The 20751-nt window shown below is 46.0% G+C and overlaps 3 protein-coding genes, 1 long non-coding RNA gene and 1 pseudogene across 4 annotated transcripts; 4 read left to right on the top strand and 1 right to left on the bottom strand.

Moving 5' to 3' along the window:
• The first annotated feature begins 367 nt into the window (after positions 1-367).
• Positions 368-2527, top strand: LOC139055800 (uncharacterized). The gene is made up of 6 exons (XM_070533352.1): positions 368-591; positions 1181-1364; positions 1683-1859; positions 2084-2152; positions 2216-2323; positions 2421-2527. Exons 1-6 carry the CDS (start codon positions 529-531, stop codon positions 2525-2527), a joined length of 708 nt encoding a protein of 235 aa, XP_070389453.1. The 5' UTR covers positions 368-528.
• A 32-nt stretch (positions 2528-2559) lies between these two features.
• On the top strand, positions 2560-3638 carry LOC139055626 (uncharacterized). Its single transcript, XM_070533158.1, has 4 exons — positions 2560-2864; positions 3156-3315; positions 3388-3510; positions 3608-3638. Exons 1-3 carry the CDS (start codon positions 2718-2720, stop codon positions 3504-3506), a joined length of 426 nt encoding a protein of 141 aa, XP_070389259.1. The 5' UTR covers positions 2560-2717; the 3' UTR covers positions 3507-3510; positions 3608-3638.
• Positions 3639-9224: 5586 nt separating this feature from the next.
• Positions 9225-11717, top strand: LOC139055627 (uncharacterized). The gene is made up of 3 exons (XR_011511894.1): positions 9225-9334; positions 10178-10289; positions 10472-11717. It is a non-coding gene; the product is annotated as an uncharacterized lncRNA (long non-coding RNA).
• A 5100-nt stretch (positions 11718-16817) lies between these two features.
• On the bottom strand, positions 16818-19346 carry LOC139055628 (uncharacterized). The gene has a single exon (XM_070533159.1). It carries the CDS (start codon positions 19251-19253, stop codon positions 18114-18116), a length of 1140 nt encoding a protein of 379 aa, XP_070389260.1. The 5' UTR covers positions 19254-19346; the 3' UTR covers positions 16818-18113.
• A 721-nt stretch (positions 19347-20067) lies between these two features.
• Positions 20068-20751, top strand: part of LOC139055802 (structural maintenance of chromosomes protein 2-like) — a 65106-nt pseudogene continuing 64422 nt past the window's right edge.

The raw sequence follows: 20751 nt of genomic DNA on the forward strand, positions 1-20751 counted from the left end.
TGGGCGGCTCTCTCAGTCCAGAAAGCCGTTGGCTAATGCTGCAGCCCGGGCCCGGTCCACCAGACTTCGCTGATCGTCCAGGCTCTGCGCCTTTAACATTGCCTACTCATGTTTTTTTTCTTGTGTGTGTGTGTGTGTGGCCGTTCTAATGCCTCAAAAACATGCCGCCAACGACCCCCCTGAATACCTCCTAACCTTTCGCATCCCCAACACGCTCCCAAGCCCCCGTATTTCTTAAAGATCTCATTTTTCTCTTTCTTTTTCTTTCACTACCCCCCTTTTTTTGCGCCGCCCATTACCCCACCCCCCTTTCCCCCTTTTTCCCCTTTTTTCTGCTTCTATTTCTTTTCTTTTCTCCCCGCGTGCCCACTCTCACGCTCTCATCCTCTCCTCTTGAGAATGAAGCTCACAGACGTCGGACGACAGCGCTTGTTTCCTCTTGTAATCTCTCTCTTTAAAACCAGCCGCCAGCGACAACTTCCGCATGTGACGTCACTGCACTAACCCTTTAAAACTAACACGCCGACGATGACGAGGCCGCCTTTGACGAAGATAGGTCCTCCTGTAGAAACGTTGGCCAGCCTGTCTGAGGTACGTTATCCCTGTTTACAAACTTTATACCACTATATATATATATATATATATATATATATATATATATATATATATATATATATATATATATATATATATGTATGTATGTAGCGCTTCTTTTTTTTCTGTGCGCTTGCTACCTTTGTACGCGTAGATATTTACTTCGTCTGTCCCGGCGCCCAATTCAAACCTGAGCTCGGAGCGTGGTCGGCGCGGTCACTTAATTTGAAGTTTGCCAGAGCATGGTAAGTGCATCTATGCTTAGTGGTCCTTATATTAATATTTATGCAAAGCGCTGCCGTTATTTGTACTATTTATTACCCTTCGTTGATGGGCTAGCCGGCGCACGTGCGTCTATCCTTTGTAGCCTTGCATGTCACCGGGTGGGGGGCTCATGTCTTTGAGCAAATAAATTATTATTATTTAACCTGTCGCGCTGCAGCTAATCCGCCTTGACAACGATTAGCGTGCATGTGGCCCGGCCTGTCTGGGATGGTGTAGAGCGATAGCTGAAATAGTGTACCTTTTTTTTTAAATGTATAGTTGGGTTTTTTGTTTTAATATGCGCATGGTGGCATCATTTCAGATGTATGCAATTGTGGAGTTTACTGCTACAGAGGAAGTGGAGGTTGTGCCTTGCACGTGGGTAAATGGTGACAAATGTCTGTGGCCAAAAGTGCCATCAGATAGAGCCACAAGAATGGTTCGACGCGCAGCAAAACCAGATGCGGGATTCCTCTCATATGATGCGCTCGTGAAAGGTGTATTCCGTGAGTATTCCCTTGACTATTATGTGTACGTACTGTCACTATAAATTCAAACGCCATTTACGAAGTTATATTGCATTAATTGCTTTGTTCGGTTTACAAATTTACCTGCATATGTGCATGCCAGTGGGTTATTTCACTCTAAAATTTTTACTTTGAACTGCTCCATGCATGTTTAGAAACAGCCTCCAAAGCCATTGCACGTAGCAGTCGTTGTCATCACTTTACTGTCCGCGCTTCAATTAATTTATGTTGATGGTATACATGTGATCGTGTGCATAGTTTCGGCCTTTTAACTATTGTCAATGCACTATACCTCAGACACATATGAAGATGGCCGTGCAAAGTTGGAAGAGGCCCGGTTCAGGTCCGATTTATCGGAATCTGATGGCGGTGGAAAGCGGAAGAGAATTAGACCTTTGCGCTACAGTTCGGAATCTGATTCCGATGATGACCTTCCGCGCGCCCCCTTGCAGCTTTCCATGCAGCACAAGACACGTAAGACTTTTGTTTTCGTATTTTACCTTGGTCAAGTTGCTACTTTCAGTGGCACTAGTGTGTGGAAAAGTGATTGCCAGGTGGTGCACTACATAAGGATCCAGTAACATGAGTAACTTAGAAAATTTTAAATGGTGGCCCTGAGCTTATAAAATTCGCATATTTTTTGTTGGCAGACCATTTGGTGGTTGTTTTCAATGTGAGGTTTCATTGGTTTTGTTCAGCTTGCAGAGTCCCAAAAAAGCGCAGAATGGAGCCTCTGCAAGGAAATTCAGAGATGACGTCACTGCCAGGTAGCATATCAGCTCATTGCCAGCTAGGTGTCGTTTGATTGCACTGACCCTCTCTTTCTGCAGGTTCTAGTCGGGAGACACCCGCTCTTCCTTTCGAAAATCGGAATGAGGACGAAGTCGGCCTAATTAGGGATTGTGTGGCTGTGGCTGAGGTGGCGCAACAGTCCCAAGGTAAAAAGGTTTTCCCAATTTCATGTCATTTTGTTCTGTCTTGCTTGCACACGTTCAGAACCGAGTTGCATAACAAACACTGCAGCTATTATTGCAGGAGCTGAGAGTCAGCAGCATTTGGATGCCAGCCCCAGTGCCAATTGTAATATTCACTTTGCCTATTTCTCACAGTTCCAACACACTTTTGGGGTGCTTGCTCATTAATCGCTGTGTTGCACTTTCCAGGTTGTCGACAAACCTCGGGGACAGCCCTGAGCTGTGCTGGTAAGTTTTCGAACAGCAGTACTCTGGCTTACTTTACTTGTTTAATGCTGTTTTCCCTCTTACAGAGTTTCAGCGGCGGGTTATAAACAGTTTAAATATCGTGAGGCACAATCAGGCTGAAATTATACAGATGCTGACAGTAGCCCTACAAAGAAATAGTCCTCCAGGTGCAGAAACTTCAAACACTCCTGAGCCAGTGCTGCGCTGCCCACTGGACAGTGTGCGAGAAGTCCTTGATTTCAATGAAGAACTGACTGAAGGAAAAAGTGAAGCTCTGGTATGGTTCAGTAAGACATTTCGTTTCAGATGCTAGCGTCTCGGTTTTGCTGAATATTTGCATATGTACAACCTGTTTCCAAAAAGTGTGCCAGTGAATGACCAACTTTGCTCCACTTGTTTCAGTGCATACAATTTTCGTCTTGTTTTGCATTCACAGATACATGTGCTCAGTGGCCCTGGCATTTGCATCTGTGTAAACCCATTTCACTGCCACACCGACATCTCAGAAGATATGCTATGTACTTGCATGTTAGCTGAGAGTTACATACATATCCTAAATTTCTTCCAGGTTCTGGACCTTATGGGCTATGGAACAAGAACCCTGAACACAACTATTAAGTCAATGATGGCTTATATAATGAGTGATCAGGCTGCGTCGGAATTTAGTATGGACGGCCGCAAAGGCAAGGTTCGATTTAGGGACCTGAAGCTCGTCAAAGTTCTGTTCTGTAAGTGTACATCTTCACATCTGGTAGAAATTGACTGTTTCTTGAAACTTAAGGCGCGCCCATTTCTTTTAGCGGCTGCTCGGCGGACACGCCACCACAAAGACTGCACGGTAGACGACGTGCTCTACCACATAAAGGAGTGGCTGCGCAGGGCAAAAGAAAGGTGTGCAGCCACTGCTAAGAAAGACTGAAAGTGTATGTGAAATGGTTTTCTTGAGTAAACATTTGGCAGCTAGAGGTTGAAGCTAACGCTTAAAATGGAGTTTAATTATTACTTGTCTGTTTATTTCAGTTGATGTACAGAAACCAGACGCTACTTCCGTGCAGGACCATGATGGTGCTTAATTAGCTTACAAAAGTGGAAAATAAAGTCTTGTTGAATTGTTAAATGTTTTCCTTGATTTTTACTAAAGCTTTACTAGACCTGTTTGGCTGCACATAGTGATTGAGGATTCAAAATGAAACAGAATAAGAATTCTCCACTTGTAGCATGCAATTGTATAATTATATGCAAATTTGAACACAGGAAACTACTTCCTGTTTTAAGAAAAAAACATGCCAAAAAATGCACGCAGGAAACATACAAGACTAGAAAGAGGCTGGACAGACAGGAACCAGCCTCATTCCCGTCTTGTGTACGTTTCCTACGTGCGTCATTTCATTTTTTTTTGAAGTCGCTTCAAATGGGCGCTTATCTATTCTGCTAGTCATCCACAAGCATTTTTTGAAAGCAAACTTCATTTATATGACCCACTGATAGAAAAGAAACGTATTATAATACTACGATGTTAAAATGGGCAAATTATATATCAAGTTGGAAATATATTTATTTTGCCTTTGCAAAGCATAGACTGTGTCTGACAGAGAATAAAAACAAGCAAACATAATATGAACAAATTTCCGGCAATATTTTCATGTTAGTTTACATAATTATGTTAGCTAGTGTATATATCCTGGACATGCCTATTTACGGACAGCCAGCGGACGTTCAAAACTGGATGTCCCATGGACATCCCATTGGGATGTCCTTCGGACATCCAAACAGGATATGGACTTCTCCTGTACGTCCCACGGACGTCCATGTTGGATATCCGAATGGACGGACGTTGGGACTTATGGCGGACGTCCCACGGATATCCGTGGTTACTTGGGTGTAGTCTGCTGCTCTCTAAAATAGCGTTAAATAACCGCTCCTATTGCATTTTTTTTGCAAGCTTTCTACTCAGCTAGACATCCACGGACATTAAAAACAAGATATGCTCACCTTCCCATGAAACAGAATTGATCAGCCCATTGCATATATCGGGCGGAGGACTTACTCGTGAATACTTTTACAATACTTTTACCAGATCATCTGCCTTTCACTACGGCACACAGCAGTAAATCCTGATGTCACCTACGACATTAGGCTACTAAAGAAAGCTAGATTATCCTATGAATCTTTTAAAACAATTTTTCCCGTCTCTTACGGAGGCTAGGAAACGGAAATTTATGCCGTCGATCTAGCATTGCAGCTGCCACCTATGCTCGTTGTTTACATTTCTTGCACCGCTCCTCCTCTTCTAGTTTCAGTATTCAAACTCAAAGCATTCGCAAATACGTTTTCTTTGGTATATTTGCGAATTTATTTGTTTACCGCCAATACAAGAGCTTTGTGCCTGCCGAAATGGCAAGACAAGCGCTGAACAGATCGCAGAAGCAGAGGACAGCGAACAGGTTATAACTAGCGCCACTCCGTTTGTACGTTCTTTCCCTAGCGGCGAAAGGGGCGAACTAGACCAGGCGTGCTGGAGGAGGGAGATCTGTGCAGGTCTGGAGTTCAGTAGGTCGTGAGACGCTGCTAACGAAAATTTGGCAGCCTATTAAACTTGTATATGACATTTTCAAATATTTTGTCACATTGTTTGACATGCATTTGTTTACACGCTATAGTATAAACATAAAAAGAACAACAAAAATTAATAGCTAGATTGCAGCGTTATGTAATAACTGGTTGCCCGAAGAAATGTTAACAAAAGGCGCAACGAATCTGGCGCCAGATTTTGCGGGATGGTGTCTTGCGGCTGGTACACTCTCAAGTTCAACAAATGGCCACAGAGGGCGAAAAAATCGACCGCGCGCCGCTGCTAACAAAGCCGACCTAGTAGCATCACCTCGGGATGCGTTCGTTAGTTCCAACATTTCCCGGTAGAGGCGTCGTAATAAGCGCAATTTTATCTTACAAACTTTCTCTTACAATTACCGAAGCATTTTCTTTTACATAAAAACAGGGAAAAATTATCATTGCTAATTAGATATTGTACTCTTTGTTACTAAGTTTATTGTTTCTTCGCCATTATAAACGCAAATAGCGTTCAGCATCATCGATCTTTCGAGTGACCTCTGGCCTGGATTTAAAATTTTTACCGGTAGAGGTCATACCTGGTCGGGTCAACCAAGGCAGCATATATGTTCTTAACATATATAGTAGTCCCAACGAAAAAAGGCAAAGATTTAAGACTCTGCTCCGCAAGGCCATAGACATGGCAGGCTCAAGCCCTCTTATTGTCGCAGGGGACTTTAATGCCCCGTTTCATGCCTGGGGTTATAACTATGATACCAATAAGGGTAAGCATCTCTGGCAGAATTCCATGGATCTGGACCTGACGCTGTTCACTGACCCTAACTTTCCTACCCGAATCGGGACATCCACGTGTAGAGACTCTACCCCCGATCTCATCTTCGTTAAGAACGTGACTGAGGCCAAATGGAATAACTTGGCTGAGAACCTTGGTAGTGACCACTATATTTGTGAGGCCCAGCTTCCTATCGTGGGTAAAAAACAGCGCGAATTCTCGTACACGGACTGGGATAAATTCCGCAAGCTTCGGGAGGAGAGGCCTCCCTCAGATTCCCGACCTACTATAGAGCAATGGATGGTTCAGGTTCAAGATGACGTTCGGCGTGCAACCTCTAAGGTCTGCACCGACCTTCCTGTTGAGAAAATGGACAGCAGGCTAGCCCATCTGTTACAGGCCAAACAGTCCATTCTCAACAGATGGAAATGTCACCGACTTAATCGTAGGCTACGCAAAAAGATATCTGAGTTAAACAAACACATTGAGGAGCATTGTGCAACCCTCTCTAAACAGCAGTGGGACGAGGTTTGCAATTCGATAGACGGCCAAATGCGCAATGGTAAAACTTGGAACTTGCTTAAGCATCTGCTTAACGAGACCAATACTAAGTCCAATCAGAGGCATGTCATTGCTAGAACCATACATGAGGCTGCACGAATGACCTCTGAGGACGAACTAATCCGCACGCTTGCCAACAAATATCTCCCAGTCGGCTCAGGGCGGTCTCCTGTACATCTAGATTACCAGGGCCAGGCCAATTCCTACCTGGATGCAGAGTTTGGCGTTGAGGAGATTCGAAGTGTTCTACATGGACTCAATGGTAGATCCGCACCAGGGCCGGATGGCATCTCCAACAAGGCGTTGCGAAATCTGGATGAAAAATCAATCGCATACCTCACAGAGGACATTAATGAAATTTGGAGGAGTGGAACCGTCCCATTACCTTGGAAGACTGCCCTCGCAGTACTCATACCCAAACCTGGAAAAACACCTAGCGTTGACAACTTGAGGCCCATCTCGCTTACATCCTGTGTGGGTAAGGTAGCGGAGCACGCGGTCCTGAATCGACTCTCCCGGTTCCTGGAGAATAACGAAGTTTACCCCCATAGTATGATAGGATTCAGACCAGGCCTATCCACACAAGATACCATGAAACTGATTAAGAATCAAATCATAGACAACGACTCTAGCGACACTCGAGCCATTTTGGGACTTGATCTTGAAAAGGCCTTCGACAGCGTTCTACATTCGCATATCCTAGCCTCGATATCTCGGCTCAATCTGGGTGAGAGATTTTATAACTATGTTAGATCATTCCTCTCGGATAGGAAGGCTACCATCCGGGTGGCCGATCTCGAATCCCAATTACTGGAACTTGGCGAGAGGGGCACCCCACAGGGGTCCGTCATTTCCCCCTGTTTATTCAATATAGCCATGGTTGACCTAAGCAGAAAGCTTCTCGAGATTGAAGGCATCAAACACACTATGTATGCTGACGATATAACTATATGGTGCACAGGAGGCAATGACGGTCAGGTTGAGGGCGCCTTACAGGAGGCAATAGACACTATTGAAACCTATCTAGAACCCACCGGTCTCAGATGCTCCCCCTTGAACTCGGAACTTTTGTTGTATAGTCCCAAGAAACGCGGTCCAAGGCCCAAGGGATGGACATCGTTAGAAGACAAAGATACTAACTTATGTACAAAATCCGGTTGTCGTATACCCAAAGTCGATTCAATCAAGGTCTTGGGCATGATCGTTGAGTCAGGGGGTACAAATGGCAAGACTATACGCAAGCTAATTACTAAAACTGAAAGTGCTGTTCGTTTAGTCCGGAGAGTATCAAATCGGCATCATGGACTCAAGGAGGATAACCTCATTCGACTAATGCATGCCTTCGTTCTGTGCCACTTTAGATACGTGGCAGCCATGCATCGATGGAAACGGGCAGAGAGGGATAAACTGAATGCACAGCTTAGGAAGATTACCAAACGGGTTCTCGGGTTACCCGTATACACTTGTACAGAGCGATTATTGCAGCTTGGCATTCATAACACTCTTGAAGAGATCGCAGAGGCCCAGGAGCGCGCACAGCTATCTCGCCTCACAACAACGAAGGCAGGGAGATCTATCTTGCAGGAACTCGGATATCACCCCGATAGAGTAGCAGAGGAGTTCTCTGACGTTCCTGCGTCGATTCGTGAGAACATTACGGTCGCGCCAATACCTAGGAACATGCACCCCGATCATAATCGCGGTAGAAGGAGGGCAAGGGCGGCCAACCTCCTTAGGCAAATACACAATGATCAGCGACAGGTCAGCTTTGTGGATGCCGCTTCTTGTAAGGGACGTCAGGCGTTCACCATCGTCACTGTTGATGGTCGCCAAGGAATCACCAATGCTGCCTCGGTTCGGACGAGGGACTCCGAAATAGCTGAACAAATGGCTATTGCACTAGCCCTGCTGGATAGCTCACGGGATGCCATCTATAGTGATTCAAGATCTGCAGTCAGAGCATTTGAAAAAGGCACCATTTCCAAACAGGCCCTCAGACTTCTTGGGGGCAAGGCAATCACGCACCACTTCATTTATTGGTTTCCGGCACATCAGGGTCAGATAAAGGGTGCTCCTCCCAACCTCAATGAGTCGGCTCACGGGGCTGCGCGTGAACTTGCCCACCGCGCTACCCTCGACCAATCGGAAGCCGGCTCACTAGAGAACAGGGACACGCCCTCCACCTACAACGAGATAACTAAACACTACTATCTCAGCCGTAGAACCTACTTTGTTCCTCATCCGCGCCTCAATAGAGCTCAAGCATTAACGCTCCGTCTACTACAAACGAATACCTATCCGAATCCATCGCTCTTAAATAAAATCTATCCGGATACTTACACCAACGCTACCTGCCACGATTGTGGAGATATAGCCACGTTAGACCATATGCTCTGGCGGTGTGCTCGGTCACGCTCTATAATCGCTAACAGATCGGCCAGATGGGAGACGGTTCTCCGCAGCCCTCTTCTGGCTGACCAACTCTGGGCTGTCCAGCAGGCCCACGATGCGGCCGAGAGGCTCGGCCTTCCGGTTCCCACGTGGGAGCGGCCCGCTTCGTGAAGACTCACGATCTGCAGGACTTTAATTAATAAAGTTTTACCATACCATACCGGTATTTCCGAGTGCACGGCGGCATGGGTTCATTCGTTGGTACACTCAAGACTGGTTGCTTCTTTGTTTCTAAAACTAGTTTCTTGCGCTTCGATGTAACTTGGGGTGAAGTTACGTGGTTGCAAGCGGACATGTAAGCCCGGCAGTTGGGTTTCGGTCGTGAGCCATTCGGAAAAGGTCTGCATCGAAACGGGAGCTGGATTTTGCTGCGGCTGACAACGGCAATAACGGTGAGTCGTTTAACACCGCTGCTTCAATCGTTATATAATATCCGTCTCATTACCTTCCAGGCCGGCACAAGTTAACGAACTAGATCCTGCATTACATATGGGCAGTGATGATCTCAGTTGCTGTTTCCTAAATAAACCTTTACTTGCGAGGCTGTCGTTTGGTTTGCACACACAACCAGGAAAGAAAGAGCGATATCGGAACGCGCGTCTCATTTTTCATGTTATTGTAGCCGTGGTTGTAGGTGACTGAGTAGCCTTATCAATATACATATTAAACTTTTTTTTCGAGTCGGCCGGCAACGTCTTTCGTCCACAAAACCGAATAATCCTTTGGTAAAATGAAATGAAAGTACAGAATTTAATGTATTAAACAGTTGCAGGCATGATAATTCACCCATATTTCCTACTTGTTGGTTCCAAATGTTCTTGCTGTTCAGATTGGTTTACCGTACGGCATTTATTTTTGCAGTAGTGAAGCGGTGCATCACGTTCGTGCAGAAAAATAATGCATCAGTTCTAATAGCTTCATGACTTTCATGCATTTGCTTGTGGAACTAGCAGTGTGATCACTTCTAGTGTATAAATGAACCCACAAATGTTCTCATTTGTGATCTTAATAGTACTTCCGCTGTTGACATGCATTGTAGTTAGGCAGACATCAATTTTATGGACAATAGCAATATTTATTTAACATGCTGCTTAAGCACCCTAGAACAGACAGTGTACATTTGCATGTGTTCTGTAGTCGCAAATCATTACAACATATATGTCACACCTTTTTGCATTTCATATTGCAAAACTTTGCTTTTTCAATTTCTGATTCAGTCAAAATTTCTGTTCCAGACATGCAGTAATGAGGACAGCACCAGTATAAAGCAACACACTCCACGCACTAAACAGAAGCTGCTGCCTGCTACAACAAGGTCATTGTGTGGACATTGGCTACTACTACAAGGTAAACAACACATGGTTCAGAAATAAATATGTTTGATCTGTGCTGTATTGGCTTGCTGTTTGCAGCAGATATGAATGTTTGTTCATATTTATGGTTCAGTATAATTGGTCCGAACATATAAAACACACATAAATTTGGCTAATCTGTGCTGTATCTCATGTGTCACCGTTTTGCCCCAACAGAGTCTATGCCAAGCACATCTTGGTCATCACAGGAGCTCCTATCTGCCGAATTTGCAAGGCTTTTACACCAAGAACAAAGAAGCACATGCACAAGAATATGGATGAGATATCAAGTCTGCAAAGGACTGTGTTAAGACTGCAAAGAGCTTCAGCCACCATTCCACCAGCACGGACATTTGGCTGAGTCATCCAGGTAACTCAAAAAGGACTTTCTAGAAATTCTTCGTCTTCAGATGCACCTGCAACATCTGACCAAGCACGGACGACGCTGGCCAAAAGATTGAGTTCCATCAGTTTGCCCTTAATCAGCTTCCTAGCCATGTTAATTCCGTTTGTGCGAAGTGTAATTTTTCTTCTATAAATGCAAGCTTTCTCATTGCCCATTTTTGTTAGAGGTCATTCATCCTCATCCAAATATAAAGGTCAACCGATTCTTCGCTGATACTTAATACCAGTCACTGTCTAGCAGCCTAACATATCTGTAGCAGTATCTTCTAGTGTATGTTGTCATGCGCAATTACTCTCCTGAAATAGCTGATGCAGCATCGGCATGCGTCTTGCATTAACCTATGCACATGTGCTATGCACCATTTTACTTTTCTTGATGTTTTTAGCCTTCAATGCTTGCAGAGCAGAGTGGCTTCTCTCTTGAATGCAAGCTTTCTCATTTTCCATATTCCTAGTCTCGTTGATGATTGCTCCTCTTCCTTGATAGCCTGGGTCTTTGTGCAAGCTACAGTGAAGTGATTGATTGCAGAATCTGGTTTTGCTGCCACACTTGGTTGTGGTAACTGTGTTACGTTTCTCAGATGTGGGGGCCTGGTCAGTTGCATTGGTAAGCAGTCCCTCGAGGTAAGCATTTGCTCCTGCAGTCCGCAAAGCGACATAGACTCCCAGTATACACACACCATAACAGGTGCGCCCCGTTCGTTCTGGCCTGCTGCAGCCATGGGCAAATTGTGCTTGTCGCCTACCTCGGCCATGATTTGCTCAAAACAGAGACCAGCATATGTGCTTACATGGTTCAAAGTGTATGAAGTTGATAGCCGTATGCGTGGAAAGGCCCGCAAGAATGGCTGCTGAAGGTGATGCCCACAAAAGCGACTTGTCCACATTGCGACAAAGTGGGACACAAAGTGTGAGCCACACATAGCGGCCCCCGAAAGAAAATAAATGTGCAGGTTGGAAAGGAGTTAACGCTAAAATGCCGGGTAGTCCATGTCGCTGTGTTGGTTTCGGCAGCAGATGCCTGCGTCACCTGATTGCTTCGCACTGCAAGTTGCTCATCTTTAACAGCGACTGTCGCCGCAAACAGGTGGGACACTCTGTCCAATCTGTTTCTGCTGCTGGTTGTTGCTCGTTAGTAGACCACCACGTGCGACGAAGGCGGGCACTACGCCTGTAGGTAGGCAGCTCAATGTACCCTAAGAGACCCGTGTATGTGAATGCTCACTGTTGCCATATGGTTCGTCGCCAATGTATAATGTATTGTCTGAACCTCATGCGGTGACTGATTGCTGTTTAATTTTGCTGTTATGTCACTTGGTTATGGTCACAGTGTTATCATCATCATCATCAGCCTGGTTACGCCCACTGCAGGGCAAAGGCCTCTCCCATATTTCTCCAACAACCCCGGTCATGTACTAATTGTGGCCACGCCGTCCCTGCAAACTTCTTAATCTCATCCGCCCACCTAACTTTCTGCCGCCCCCTGCTACGCTTCCCTTCCCTTGGAATCCTGTCCGTAACCCTTAATGACCATCAGTTATCTTCCCTCCTCATTACATGTCCTGCCCATGCCCATTTCTTTTGCTTGATTTCAACTAAGATGTCATTAACTCGCGTTTGTTCCCTTACCCAATCTGCTCTTTTCTTATCCCTTAACGTTACACCTATCATTCTTCTTTCCATAGCTCGTTGCGTCGTCCTCAATTTGAGTAGAACTCTTTTCGTAAGCCTCCAGGTTTCTGCCCCGTAGGTGAGTACTGGTAAGACACAGCTGTTATATACTTTTCTCTTAAGGGATAATGGCAACCTGCTGTTCATGATCTGAGAATGCCTGCCAAACGCACCCCAGCCCATTCTTATTCTCCTAATTATTTCCGTCTCATGATCCGGATCCGCCGTCACTACCTGCCCCAAGTAGGTGTATTCCCTTACGACTTCCAGTGCCTCGCTGCCTATTGTAAATTCCTGTTGTCTTCCGAGACTATTAAACATTACTTTAGTTTTCTGCAGATTAATTTTTAGACCCACTCTTCTGCTTTGCCTCTCCAGGTCAGTGAGCATGCATTGCAATTGGTCCCCTGAGTTACTAAGCAAGGCAATATCATCAGCGAATCGCAAGTTACTAGGGTACTCTCCATTAACTTTTATCCCCAATTCTTCCCAATCCAGGTCTGAATACCTCTTGTAAACATGCTGTGAATAGCATTGGAGAGATCGTATCTCCCTGCCTGACGCCTTTCTTTATTGGGATTTTGTTGCTTGCTTTATGGAGGACTATGGTGGCTGTGGAGCCGCTATAGATATCTTTCAGTATTTTTACATACGGCTCGTCTACACCCTGATTCCGTAATGCCTCCATGACTGCTGAGGTTTCGACAGAATCAAACGCTTTCTCGTAATCAATGAAAGCTATATATAAGGGTTGGTTATATTCCGCACATTTCTCTATTACCTGATTGATAGTGTGAATATGATCTATTGTTGAGTAGCCTTTACGGAATCCTGCCTGGTCCTTTGCTTGACAGAAGTCTAAGGTGTTCCTGATTCTATTTGCGATTACCTTAGTAAATAGTTTGTAGGCAACGGACAGTAAGCTGATCGGTCTATAATTTTTCAAGTCTTTGGCGTCTCCTTTCTTATGAATTAGGATTATGTTAGCGTTTTTCCAAGATTCCAGTACGCTCGAGGTCATGAGGCATTGTGTATACAGGGTGGCCTGTTTCTCTAGAACAATCTGTCCACCATCCTTCAACAAATCTGCTGTTACCTGATCCTCCCCAGCTGCCTTCCCCCTTTGCATATCTCCCAAGACTTTCTTTACTTCTTCCGGCGTTACCTTTGGGACTTCGAATTCCTCTATACTATTTTCCCTTCCATTATCGTCGTGGGTGTCACTGGTACTGTATAAATCTCTATAGAACTCCTCAGCCACTTGAACTATCTCATCCATATTAGTAATGATATTGCCAGCTTTGTCTCTTAACGCATACATCTGATTCTTGCCGATTCCTAGTTTCTTCTTCACTGTTTTTAGGCTTCCTCCGTTCCTGAGAGCATGTTCAATTCTATCCATATTATACTTCCTTATGTCAGCTGTCTTCCGCTTGTTGATTAACTTCGAAAGTTCTGCCAGTTCTATTCTAGCTGTAGGGTTAGAGGCTTTCATACATTGGCGTTTCTTGATCAGATCTTTCGTCTCCTGCGATAGTTTGCTGGTACCCTGCCTAATGGAGTTACCACCGACTTCCATTGCACACTCCTTAATGATGCCCACAAGATTGTCGTTCGTTGTTTCAACACTAAGGTCCTCTTCCTGAGTTAAAGCTGAATACCTGTTCTGTAGCTTGATCTGGAATTCTTCTATTTTCCCTCTTACCGCCAACTCATTAATTGGCTTCTTATGTACTAGTTTCTTCCGTTCCCTCCTCAGGTGTAGGCTAATTCGAGTTCTTACCATCCTGTGGTCACTGCAGCGCACTTTGCCGAGCACGTCCACATCTTGTATGATGCCAGGGTTACCGCAGAGTATGAGGTCTATTTCATTTCTAGTCTCGCCGTTCGGGCTCCTCCACGTCCACTTTCGGCTATCCCGCTTGCGGAAGAAGGTATTCATCATCCTCATATTATTCTGTTCCGCAAACTCTACTAATAACTCTCCCCTGCTATTCCTAGCGCCTATTTCATAATCCCCCACTGCCTTGTCTCCAGCCTGCTTCTTGCCTACCTTGGCATTAAAGTCGCCCATTAGTATAGTGTATTTAGTTTTCACTCTACCCATCGCCGATTCCACGTCTTCATAGAAGCTTTCGACTTCCTGGTCATCATGACTGGATGTAGGGGCGTAGACTTGTATAATCTTCATTTTGTACCTCTTATTAAGTTTCACAACAAGACTTGCCACCCTCTCGTTAATGCTATATAATTCCTGTATGTTACCAGCTATATTCTTATTAATCAGGAATCCGACTCCTAGTTCTCTTCTCTCCGCTAAGCCCCTGTAGCACAGGACGTGCCCACTTTTTAGCACTGTATATGCTTCTTTTGGCCTCCTAACTTCACTGAGCCCTATTATATCCCATTTAGTGACCTCTAATTCCTCCAATAGCACTGCTAGACTCGCCTCACTAGATAACGTTCTAGCGTTAAACGTTGCCAGGTTCATATTCCATTGGCAGCCTGTCCGGAGCCAGTGATTCTTAGCACCCTCTGCAGCGCAGTGTTATGTTTTGAGAATATTGCGGCCTGGTCGGTTGCACTGGAAAGCAGTCTCTCGAAGTAAGCATTCGCTCCTGCAGCCTGCACAGCGACATAGACTCCCAATTTTCATGCACCGTGATTCGTGCTCCCCGTTCGCGCCTTCCTGCTGCAGCAATGGGCATATTGTGCCTCTGGCCTTTCTCGGCCGCGATTAGGCATGAACGGAGACCAGCATACGTGCTTACATAGTCCGATGCGTATGAAGTTGATAGCTAGATGGGTGGAAAGGCCCGCTAAAGTAGCTGATGGAGGCGATGCCCACGAAAGCGACTTGTCCATAGCGAGACAATGTGAGACACCAAGTGTGAGCCACACATTAGCGGCCCCGAAAGAAAAGAAACGTGCAGGTTGGAAAGGAGTGAACGGCTAAAATCTGGGGTAGCCCATGTCGCTGTGTAGGCTGCGGCAGCAGATGCCTGCGTCTCCCGATTGCTTCGCAATGCAATTTGGGCATTTTTAACGGCAACTGTCGCTGCAAACAAGTGGCACACTCTGTCCAATATGTTTCCGCTGCTGGTTCTTGCTCGTTAACCTGACCACCACGTGCGACGACGACGGTGAGCCGTTTACAAGCTCGCGTCAATGATTCCAGCGTATCTCGACATGCAAATTTTGGGTCTATTCGATTCAGCTGCACCACTTGAACCAGTTCACGCGGTGCCGCACCTTGCCGTTCGTTTCAGCGGTGCAGCCTAGCGCCCCCTGCACCCTAGCGTTCGTTTCAAAAAGTGCAGCAAAGGTGCAGTGCTGGTTCAGGAATTTTCAGAACCTGCTCTGCCTGTGGTGCCGCGTTGGTGCAAGCGTGGTTCACGAGCTTCCACATTTGAGAGCCGACAACAGCAGACGATGTCAGCGAACGACTTGCAGACGCTGTCTGTACTTGTAGATGGGGTACAAACTCAGGTTACCCCTGTAGTCGACGAGGATGGGAGTCGCGTTCCCTTCGGCGATGGATTTGCCTACAGAACGCCAGGTATGTTAACCCTTTTTAGTCACATGGGGTCAATTTCTTGTTGTAAGCTCCTTCAAATAAGCTGTCAGCGCCTGTGAATATGGTGAACACGATGTATTCGTTGTTTAGCTACAGCAGTGTGCCTGTTTGTCAATATGCCAGTAAGTGTATAAAATGCGTTATTGTGATCCGGAAATTTATCGCACTTTGTTTCCCGTGCAACAAAGGCGGAGGGAATAGTAAGTACGTAGTAACGTGCGTAAAAATTAAAAATGTTGGCTGCGATAAAAGGAAATAAAGGAGGCGTTAACGTTTATTTGTTGCATTGCATACAACAAACTCGTATGCCGATCGAGAAAAAAATTGAAGTAACTGCTGCATTCTGACACCCTCACCGATTTGTCACATATGTAGTGAAGATAAGACCATAGAACATTTTTTTTAAGTTCTTGTCGACGATTTATTAGCTTAAGTAAACGAACTTACAAATACCACTCCGCCTTCTTGGATTAGATTTAACTGTTCAAAGTGTGCTATCTTTGGGTGCCCCTACGCTTCGGCATATCGACGGGCAGGTTAGCGCTGCCAAGATTTTCTTTTAGGATCAATGAGATTTCAACTCTAAATACAAAATTTTAAGCCTCCTTTTCATTCACTAAAATTTAATTTGAACTGTTTTATTATAAATATGATAGAATTTCCATTTTCGTAAAATCATGCAGGCTCTACAATCTTTGTATTTTATAATTACTAAATTTTCACTTATTTGACACTTTCCTATAAACTACCCAATTCTTGGCCAATCCCCCAGAGTGGGTACGTGCCTCTAGGTCACAAGACTCTACATGTACATCTACGTCCGAGTGCATAGGTTGACAAGTCGCTCCTCTTTACTGCTGAGCCCGCGTGTGAAGTTTCGAATACGTTAGTCCAGAGTAAATGCATACCTACAACTCAATGTGGTACTACTTTCTGTCACAGATGGAACGGTCATCACGGTGATATTTCAAGACACTGACCAGTCATCTGCCATGGAGGCAATGCCTGCGGACCTCGGCGTCACACCGATGGAGGAGCGATCCAGATCCCCCGAGGCAGAACTTTGGAGTGCTCGGAGGACCCGGTTCCTCATTTTGAAATATAAAGAGCTGAATCCTCTCGTCGGGAAAAAAGGCGGCCTTAAGCAAGTTTCATTTACTTTTTCATTGACCTGTTTACAAAAAGTTGAATTTCAACTTTGTTTACTTTGGCGCTTGTGAGAATACTTCAGCAGCTTTTGATGTGCTAGAATTGCCAAATTTTAATCCATTACTTTTTTTTTCACAGGACAAAAAAGGCCATGTGGCAAGAAATTGCTCGTATGATTAATACAGAGTTCTCAGTTGTGATGACCGAGCTGCAGGTGCAGAATAAATGGAAAAGCCTTGAACGCTCATATAAGAAGACTAAAACAAAAAACAATTCGTCCGGGCACTCAACGGCCTTGTGTGAATATGAAGAGTGAGTGCTGTTGACTATTGCATACAGTCTCTGGCTTTTGTATTTGCAACTAATTCTTTCCTTCTTTCGTAGAGAGCTAAGTGATGTTCTTGAGAAAGAACACCACATAACACCGACAGTGCTGATGAAGCCTGGTGCCACAATTGACGCAGGTGCAGTTGCGTCATTTTGACAGAAGTTTAGTTATCCCCGTTAATCCTGCACATTGTTTTTCAGCATGTCTCCCGGCGCTGATGACGGCACTGACACAGAGCCAGAATTGTCAGCGAGCAAACCCCTGCCAAGGCCTGCATCAGCTGCAGCTATGAATGCACGCCCTAAGGATGCCGTGCGAAGAAAAAAGGACACCACGTCGTTGAATGCCCTTTTAAGAGAATTTAAAGAGGCGAAGGAAGAGCTGGGCCGAACGCTTTGATAGGAAAATGGCTTTGCTAGAGCGGCTCGTTACAGCTGTCGAGAAAGTTGCCACAACGGCTCCCGAATAAAAATTTTCAAAAAATGTGTGTGTGGGTGTGTTGTGTATTATCACCACGCAACACAACACAACCATATAAAGTAGCCTGGGGCTTGCAGGCCCCAAACGTCTCGATTCTCTATCTTTCACAAACATTGTCTCAGAAAGTACATTTGCAGCATTACACAGAGTGAAGCAAAACTTATCTGCATAAGTACTGCTAGCGGCACAAGGATATGCAACTCTGTGTTTTAGCACTGCTTTTCGGCAATTGCCTTTCGCAGGCTCTCACTGTAGCCTGCCACACTGCGGTCAACAACATTGCCACTGTCCTCATCGTTTCCGACTTCCTCTAAATCCGGGAGTTCCTGCAGCTCTTCGAAGAAATCTCTCTCCTCATTGCAAAAGTTGTGCAGGACGCATGCGCCCATGATTATAAGGCAGCACTGCTTTATGCTGGCTGCGTCCACCAAGTACAGCCTGCGAAATCGCTGCTTGAGTATACCAAATGTCACCTCAATGGCAACTCGCTGCTGAGAATGGCACTTGTTATATTTCCTTTTCCAGGAGGGGAAGCTCCGCTGCGTATCCTTGTAAGGCGTCATAAGCCATGGTAGCAACGGATAGGCTGAATCCCCCAAGATGTAACCATTGCTGCATTTGGTTGCTGCAGCTTCAAAAAAGGGGCCTTCGCGAAGCACCCTGGCGTCGTGCGCCGAGCCGGGAAATCCAATTAGCACATCTATGAACCTATTCTCATGGTTGCATATGCCTTGCAGGATCAAAGAAGGAAACTTTTTCCGGTTGAAGTACGAGTGCGGGGATTCGGTCGGGGTGTTTATCTCTATGTGGCTTCCGTCCACGCAGCCAATTGTGTTTCGTGGCCCCTTCCCAGCGCTCTTTATTAAGAAGCCACCCTTGCTACGTTCTTGCTCTTGCTGGTCCGGCCACGCGATCACTTCTTCACTCATGCTATGTAAAAGGCTGAGCACCCTCTCAATGCATGCGTGCACAGATGACTCTGTAACATCAAATCTGTTTGCAATTGAGTACATGCTGCACTGGCTCCCAAGATAGCTCAAAACGATGAGACACGTTTTTTCGGCACTGATTCGCGCGCGCCCTCCACGAGCTGCTGGGAAGAACGGTGACGCTTGATAGCGGTCTGCAAGACAGTTAAAGGTCTCGCGTGACAGTCGGAAGAGCCGCTTAAACTCAAACTCAATATAGCTGCCAACGACGTCTTCATAGTATCGTGGAATACGATTTCGGTCTTTCCTCACCAGCTTTACGGCCAACATTACGACCAAGTCGTCGAACTCCTCATCACTGTCCGAGTCCACAAGGTCTATGGCTACTTGAACGACAGTTGAGAGTGTGGCACAGTTCATCGTCGTCGTTCAGTGCAGCAGCGATGCTCACACACAACACACACACACACACACCAGACCTGACCAATTTTTCTACAACCGCAAACAGCGCAACGCAAATAGCACAAGTCGCATGCAAATTCACCAGCGCGTAAACAACGGGCGACACGACGCAGAAGGCCTGCACAACACCTGCACCTTGGCATTCGTTTTTCCGGGGCGCTAGTGTCGCGCTGCAGCTGCACCACTGAACTGGCGCTGCAAAAGTGCGGAACTCGCCGTGAACTGGTTCACAGTGGTGCAGGCGAATCGAACAGACCCTTTATTGCACGAGAATGTACTGTACACTGCTTGTCTTCTGCCAATAAAGTCGCGCGTTCTGTTCACTCACTTGTGGCTTGTTTGTATGGGCGTCAGTAGAGGCTCTTGGCAATTAGAACGCACCAGCTACGCGGCAGCGAAGGCATTGAGGCATGCCGCATAGCCTGCAGGGCAAGCACGGCGCGTACCAGCGTTCGCGACCGGCAAAAAACGGCTATATTGAATTTTGCTCTAAAAAAAAAAAATTTTCACTTCCGCTTCCGGATTGAGCAACGTCATCTGGCGTCCGCCAAAGTAAGTTCCATGCGCTGCCGCTGCTTATTTTCGAACCACGGCGGAAGGTACAGTTCCCCTTTAAATTTGTTTTAGTCTATGGCGGCTCGTTCAAAAGTGCGTGGAATATGGCGGTTACGACAGCGCGTGAGCTCTCGCGCTCGCGCTCGCTCTCGCGTTCGCGTCGTTCCTGGTACGTTGGAATTGTGCCCGCGGATGCGTTAAACACTGATATACCGCGATGCACATAAAGAGTATAACCATCGACGGCTTCAAGTCGTACGGACAGCGGGTCGACATCAAAGGGTTCGACCCACTCTTCAATGCGATCACGGGCCTCAACGGCAGTGGCAAAAGCAATATCCTCGACTCAATATGTTTCGTGCTGGGCATCAGCAACCTGTCGCAGGTGCGTGCCGTCAACTTGCAGGACCTTGTGTACAAGAACGGCCAGGCGGGCATCACCAAGGCGACGGTTTCAATCACTTTCGACAACCGCGACCCACGTCAGAAGCCCGTCGGCTATGAACATTACGACGAGTTCACCATCACGAGACAGGTATGGTAGCTGTGGCGTAGTTTGGAGCTACCGCCAGGCGGTAGTTTTCCGTACATTTCTCTTCGCTGTTCTGGGCTACCTTATCCGTACGGTTCGGCCAGGGTCGTCTGTAGAAACACTGCCGTTCGTCTGCCGTCCGTCATTGCTGCATCTTACTTCTGATTGGAACATACAAAAAAAAAGCTGGTTCGATCTTCCGTTCAAGCTGGCCATGGTACCCGTTATATTTCAGTGCTTGCTGCAACATTTGTGTCTTATGTACTGAAACTTGCCCAGACTTAAAGAAATTCCGGATCCACATGGTCCCGTACACTTCACCGTTTGCTCCCATTCATTGTGCGCGAAAATAATCTCGTCGGTGACTGT

Source organism: Dermacentor albipictus, chromosome 2, assembly GCF_038994185.2.
Source record: "Dermacentor albipictus isolate Rhodes 1998 colony chromosome 2, USDA_Dalb.pri_finalv2, whole genome shotgun sequence".
NCBI lineage: Eukaryota > Metazoa > Arthropoda > Arachnida > Ixodida > Ixodidae > Dermacentor > Dermacentor albipictus.

What these genes read in the sequence shown, in the direction of transcription:
- LOC139055800 (XM_070533352.1), top strand. Translation starts at nt 529, where the DNA reads ATGACGAGGCCGCCTTTGACGAAGATAGGTCCTCCTGTAGAAACGTTG. An exon ending in GCTCGTGAAAGGTGTATTCC is followed by an intron (nt 1,365 to 1,682) that starts GTGAGTATTCCC and finishes ACTATACCTCAG; the next exon opens with ACACATATGAAGATGGCCGT. An exon ending in GGTGGCGCAACAGTCCCAAG is followed by an intron (nt 2,324 to 2,420) that starts GTAAAAAGGTTT and finishes CTATTATTGCAG; the next exon opens with GAGCTGAGAGTCAGCAGCAT.
- LOC139055626 (XM_070533158.1), top strand. Translation starts at nt 2,718, where the DNA reads ATGCTGACAGTAGCCCTACAAAGAAATAGTCCTCCAGGTGCAGAAACT. An exon ending in AAGGAAAAAGTGAAGCTCTG is followed by an intron (nt 2,865 to 3,155) that starts GTATGGTTCAGT and finishes AATTTCTTCCAG; the next exon opens with GTTCTGGACCTTATGGGCTA. An exon ending in GCTCGTCAAAGTTCTGTTCT is followed by an intron (nt 3,316 to 3,387) that starts GTAAGTGTACAT and finishes CATTTCTTTTAG; the next exon opens with CGGCTGCTCGGCGGACACGC.
- LOC139055628 (XM_070533159.1), bottom strand. Translation starts at nt 19,253, where the DNA reads ATGAACTGTGCCACACTCTCAACTGTCGTTCAAGTAGCCATAGACCTT.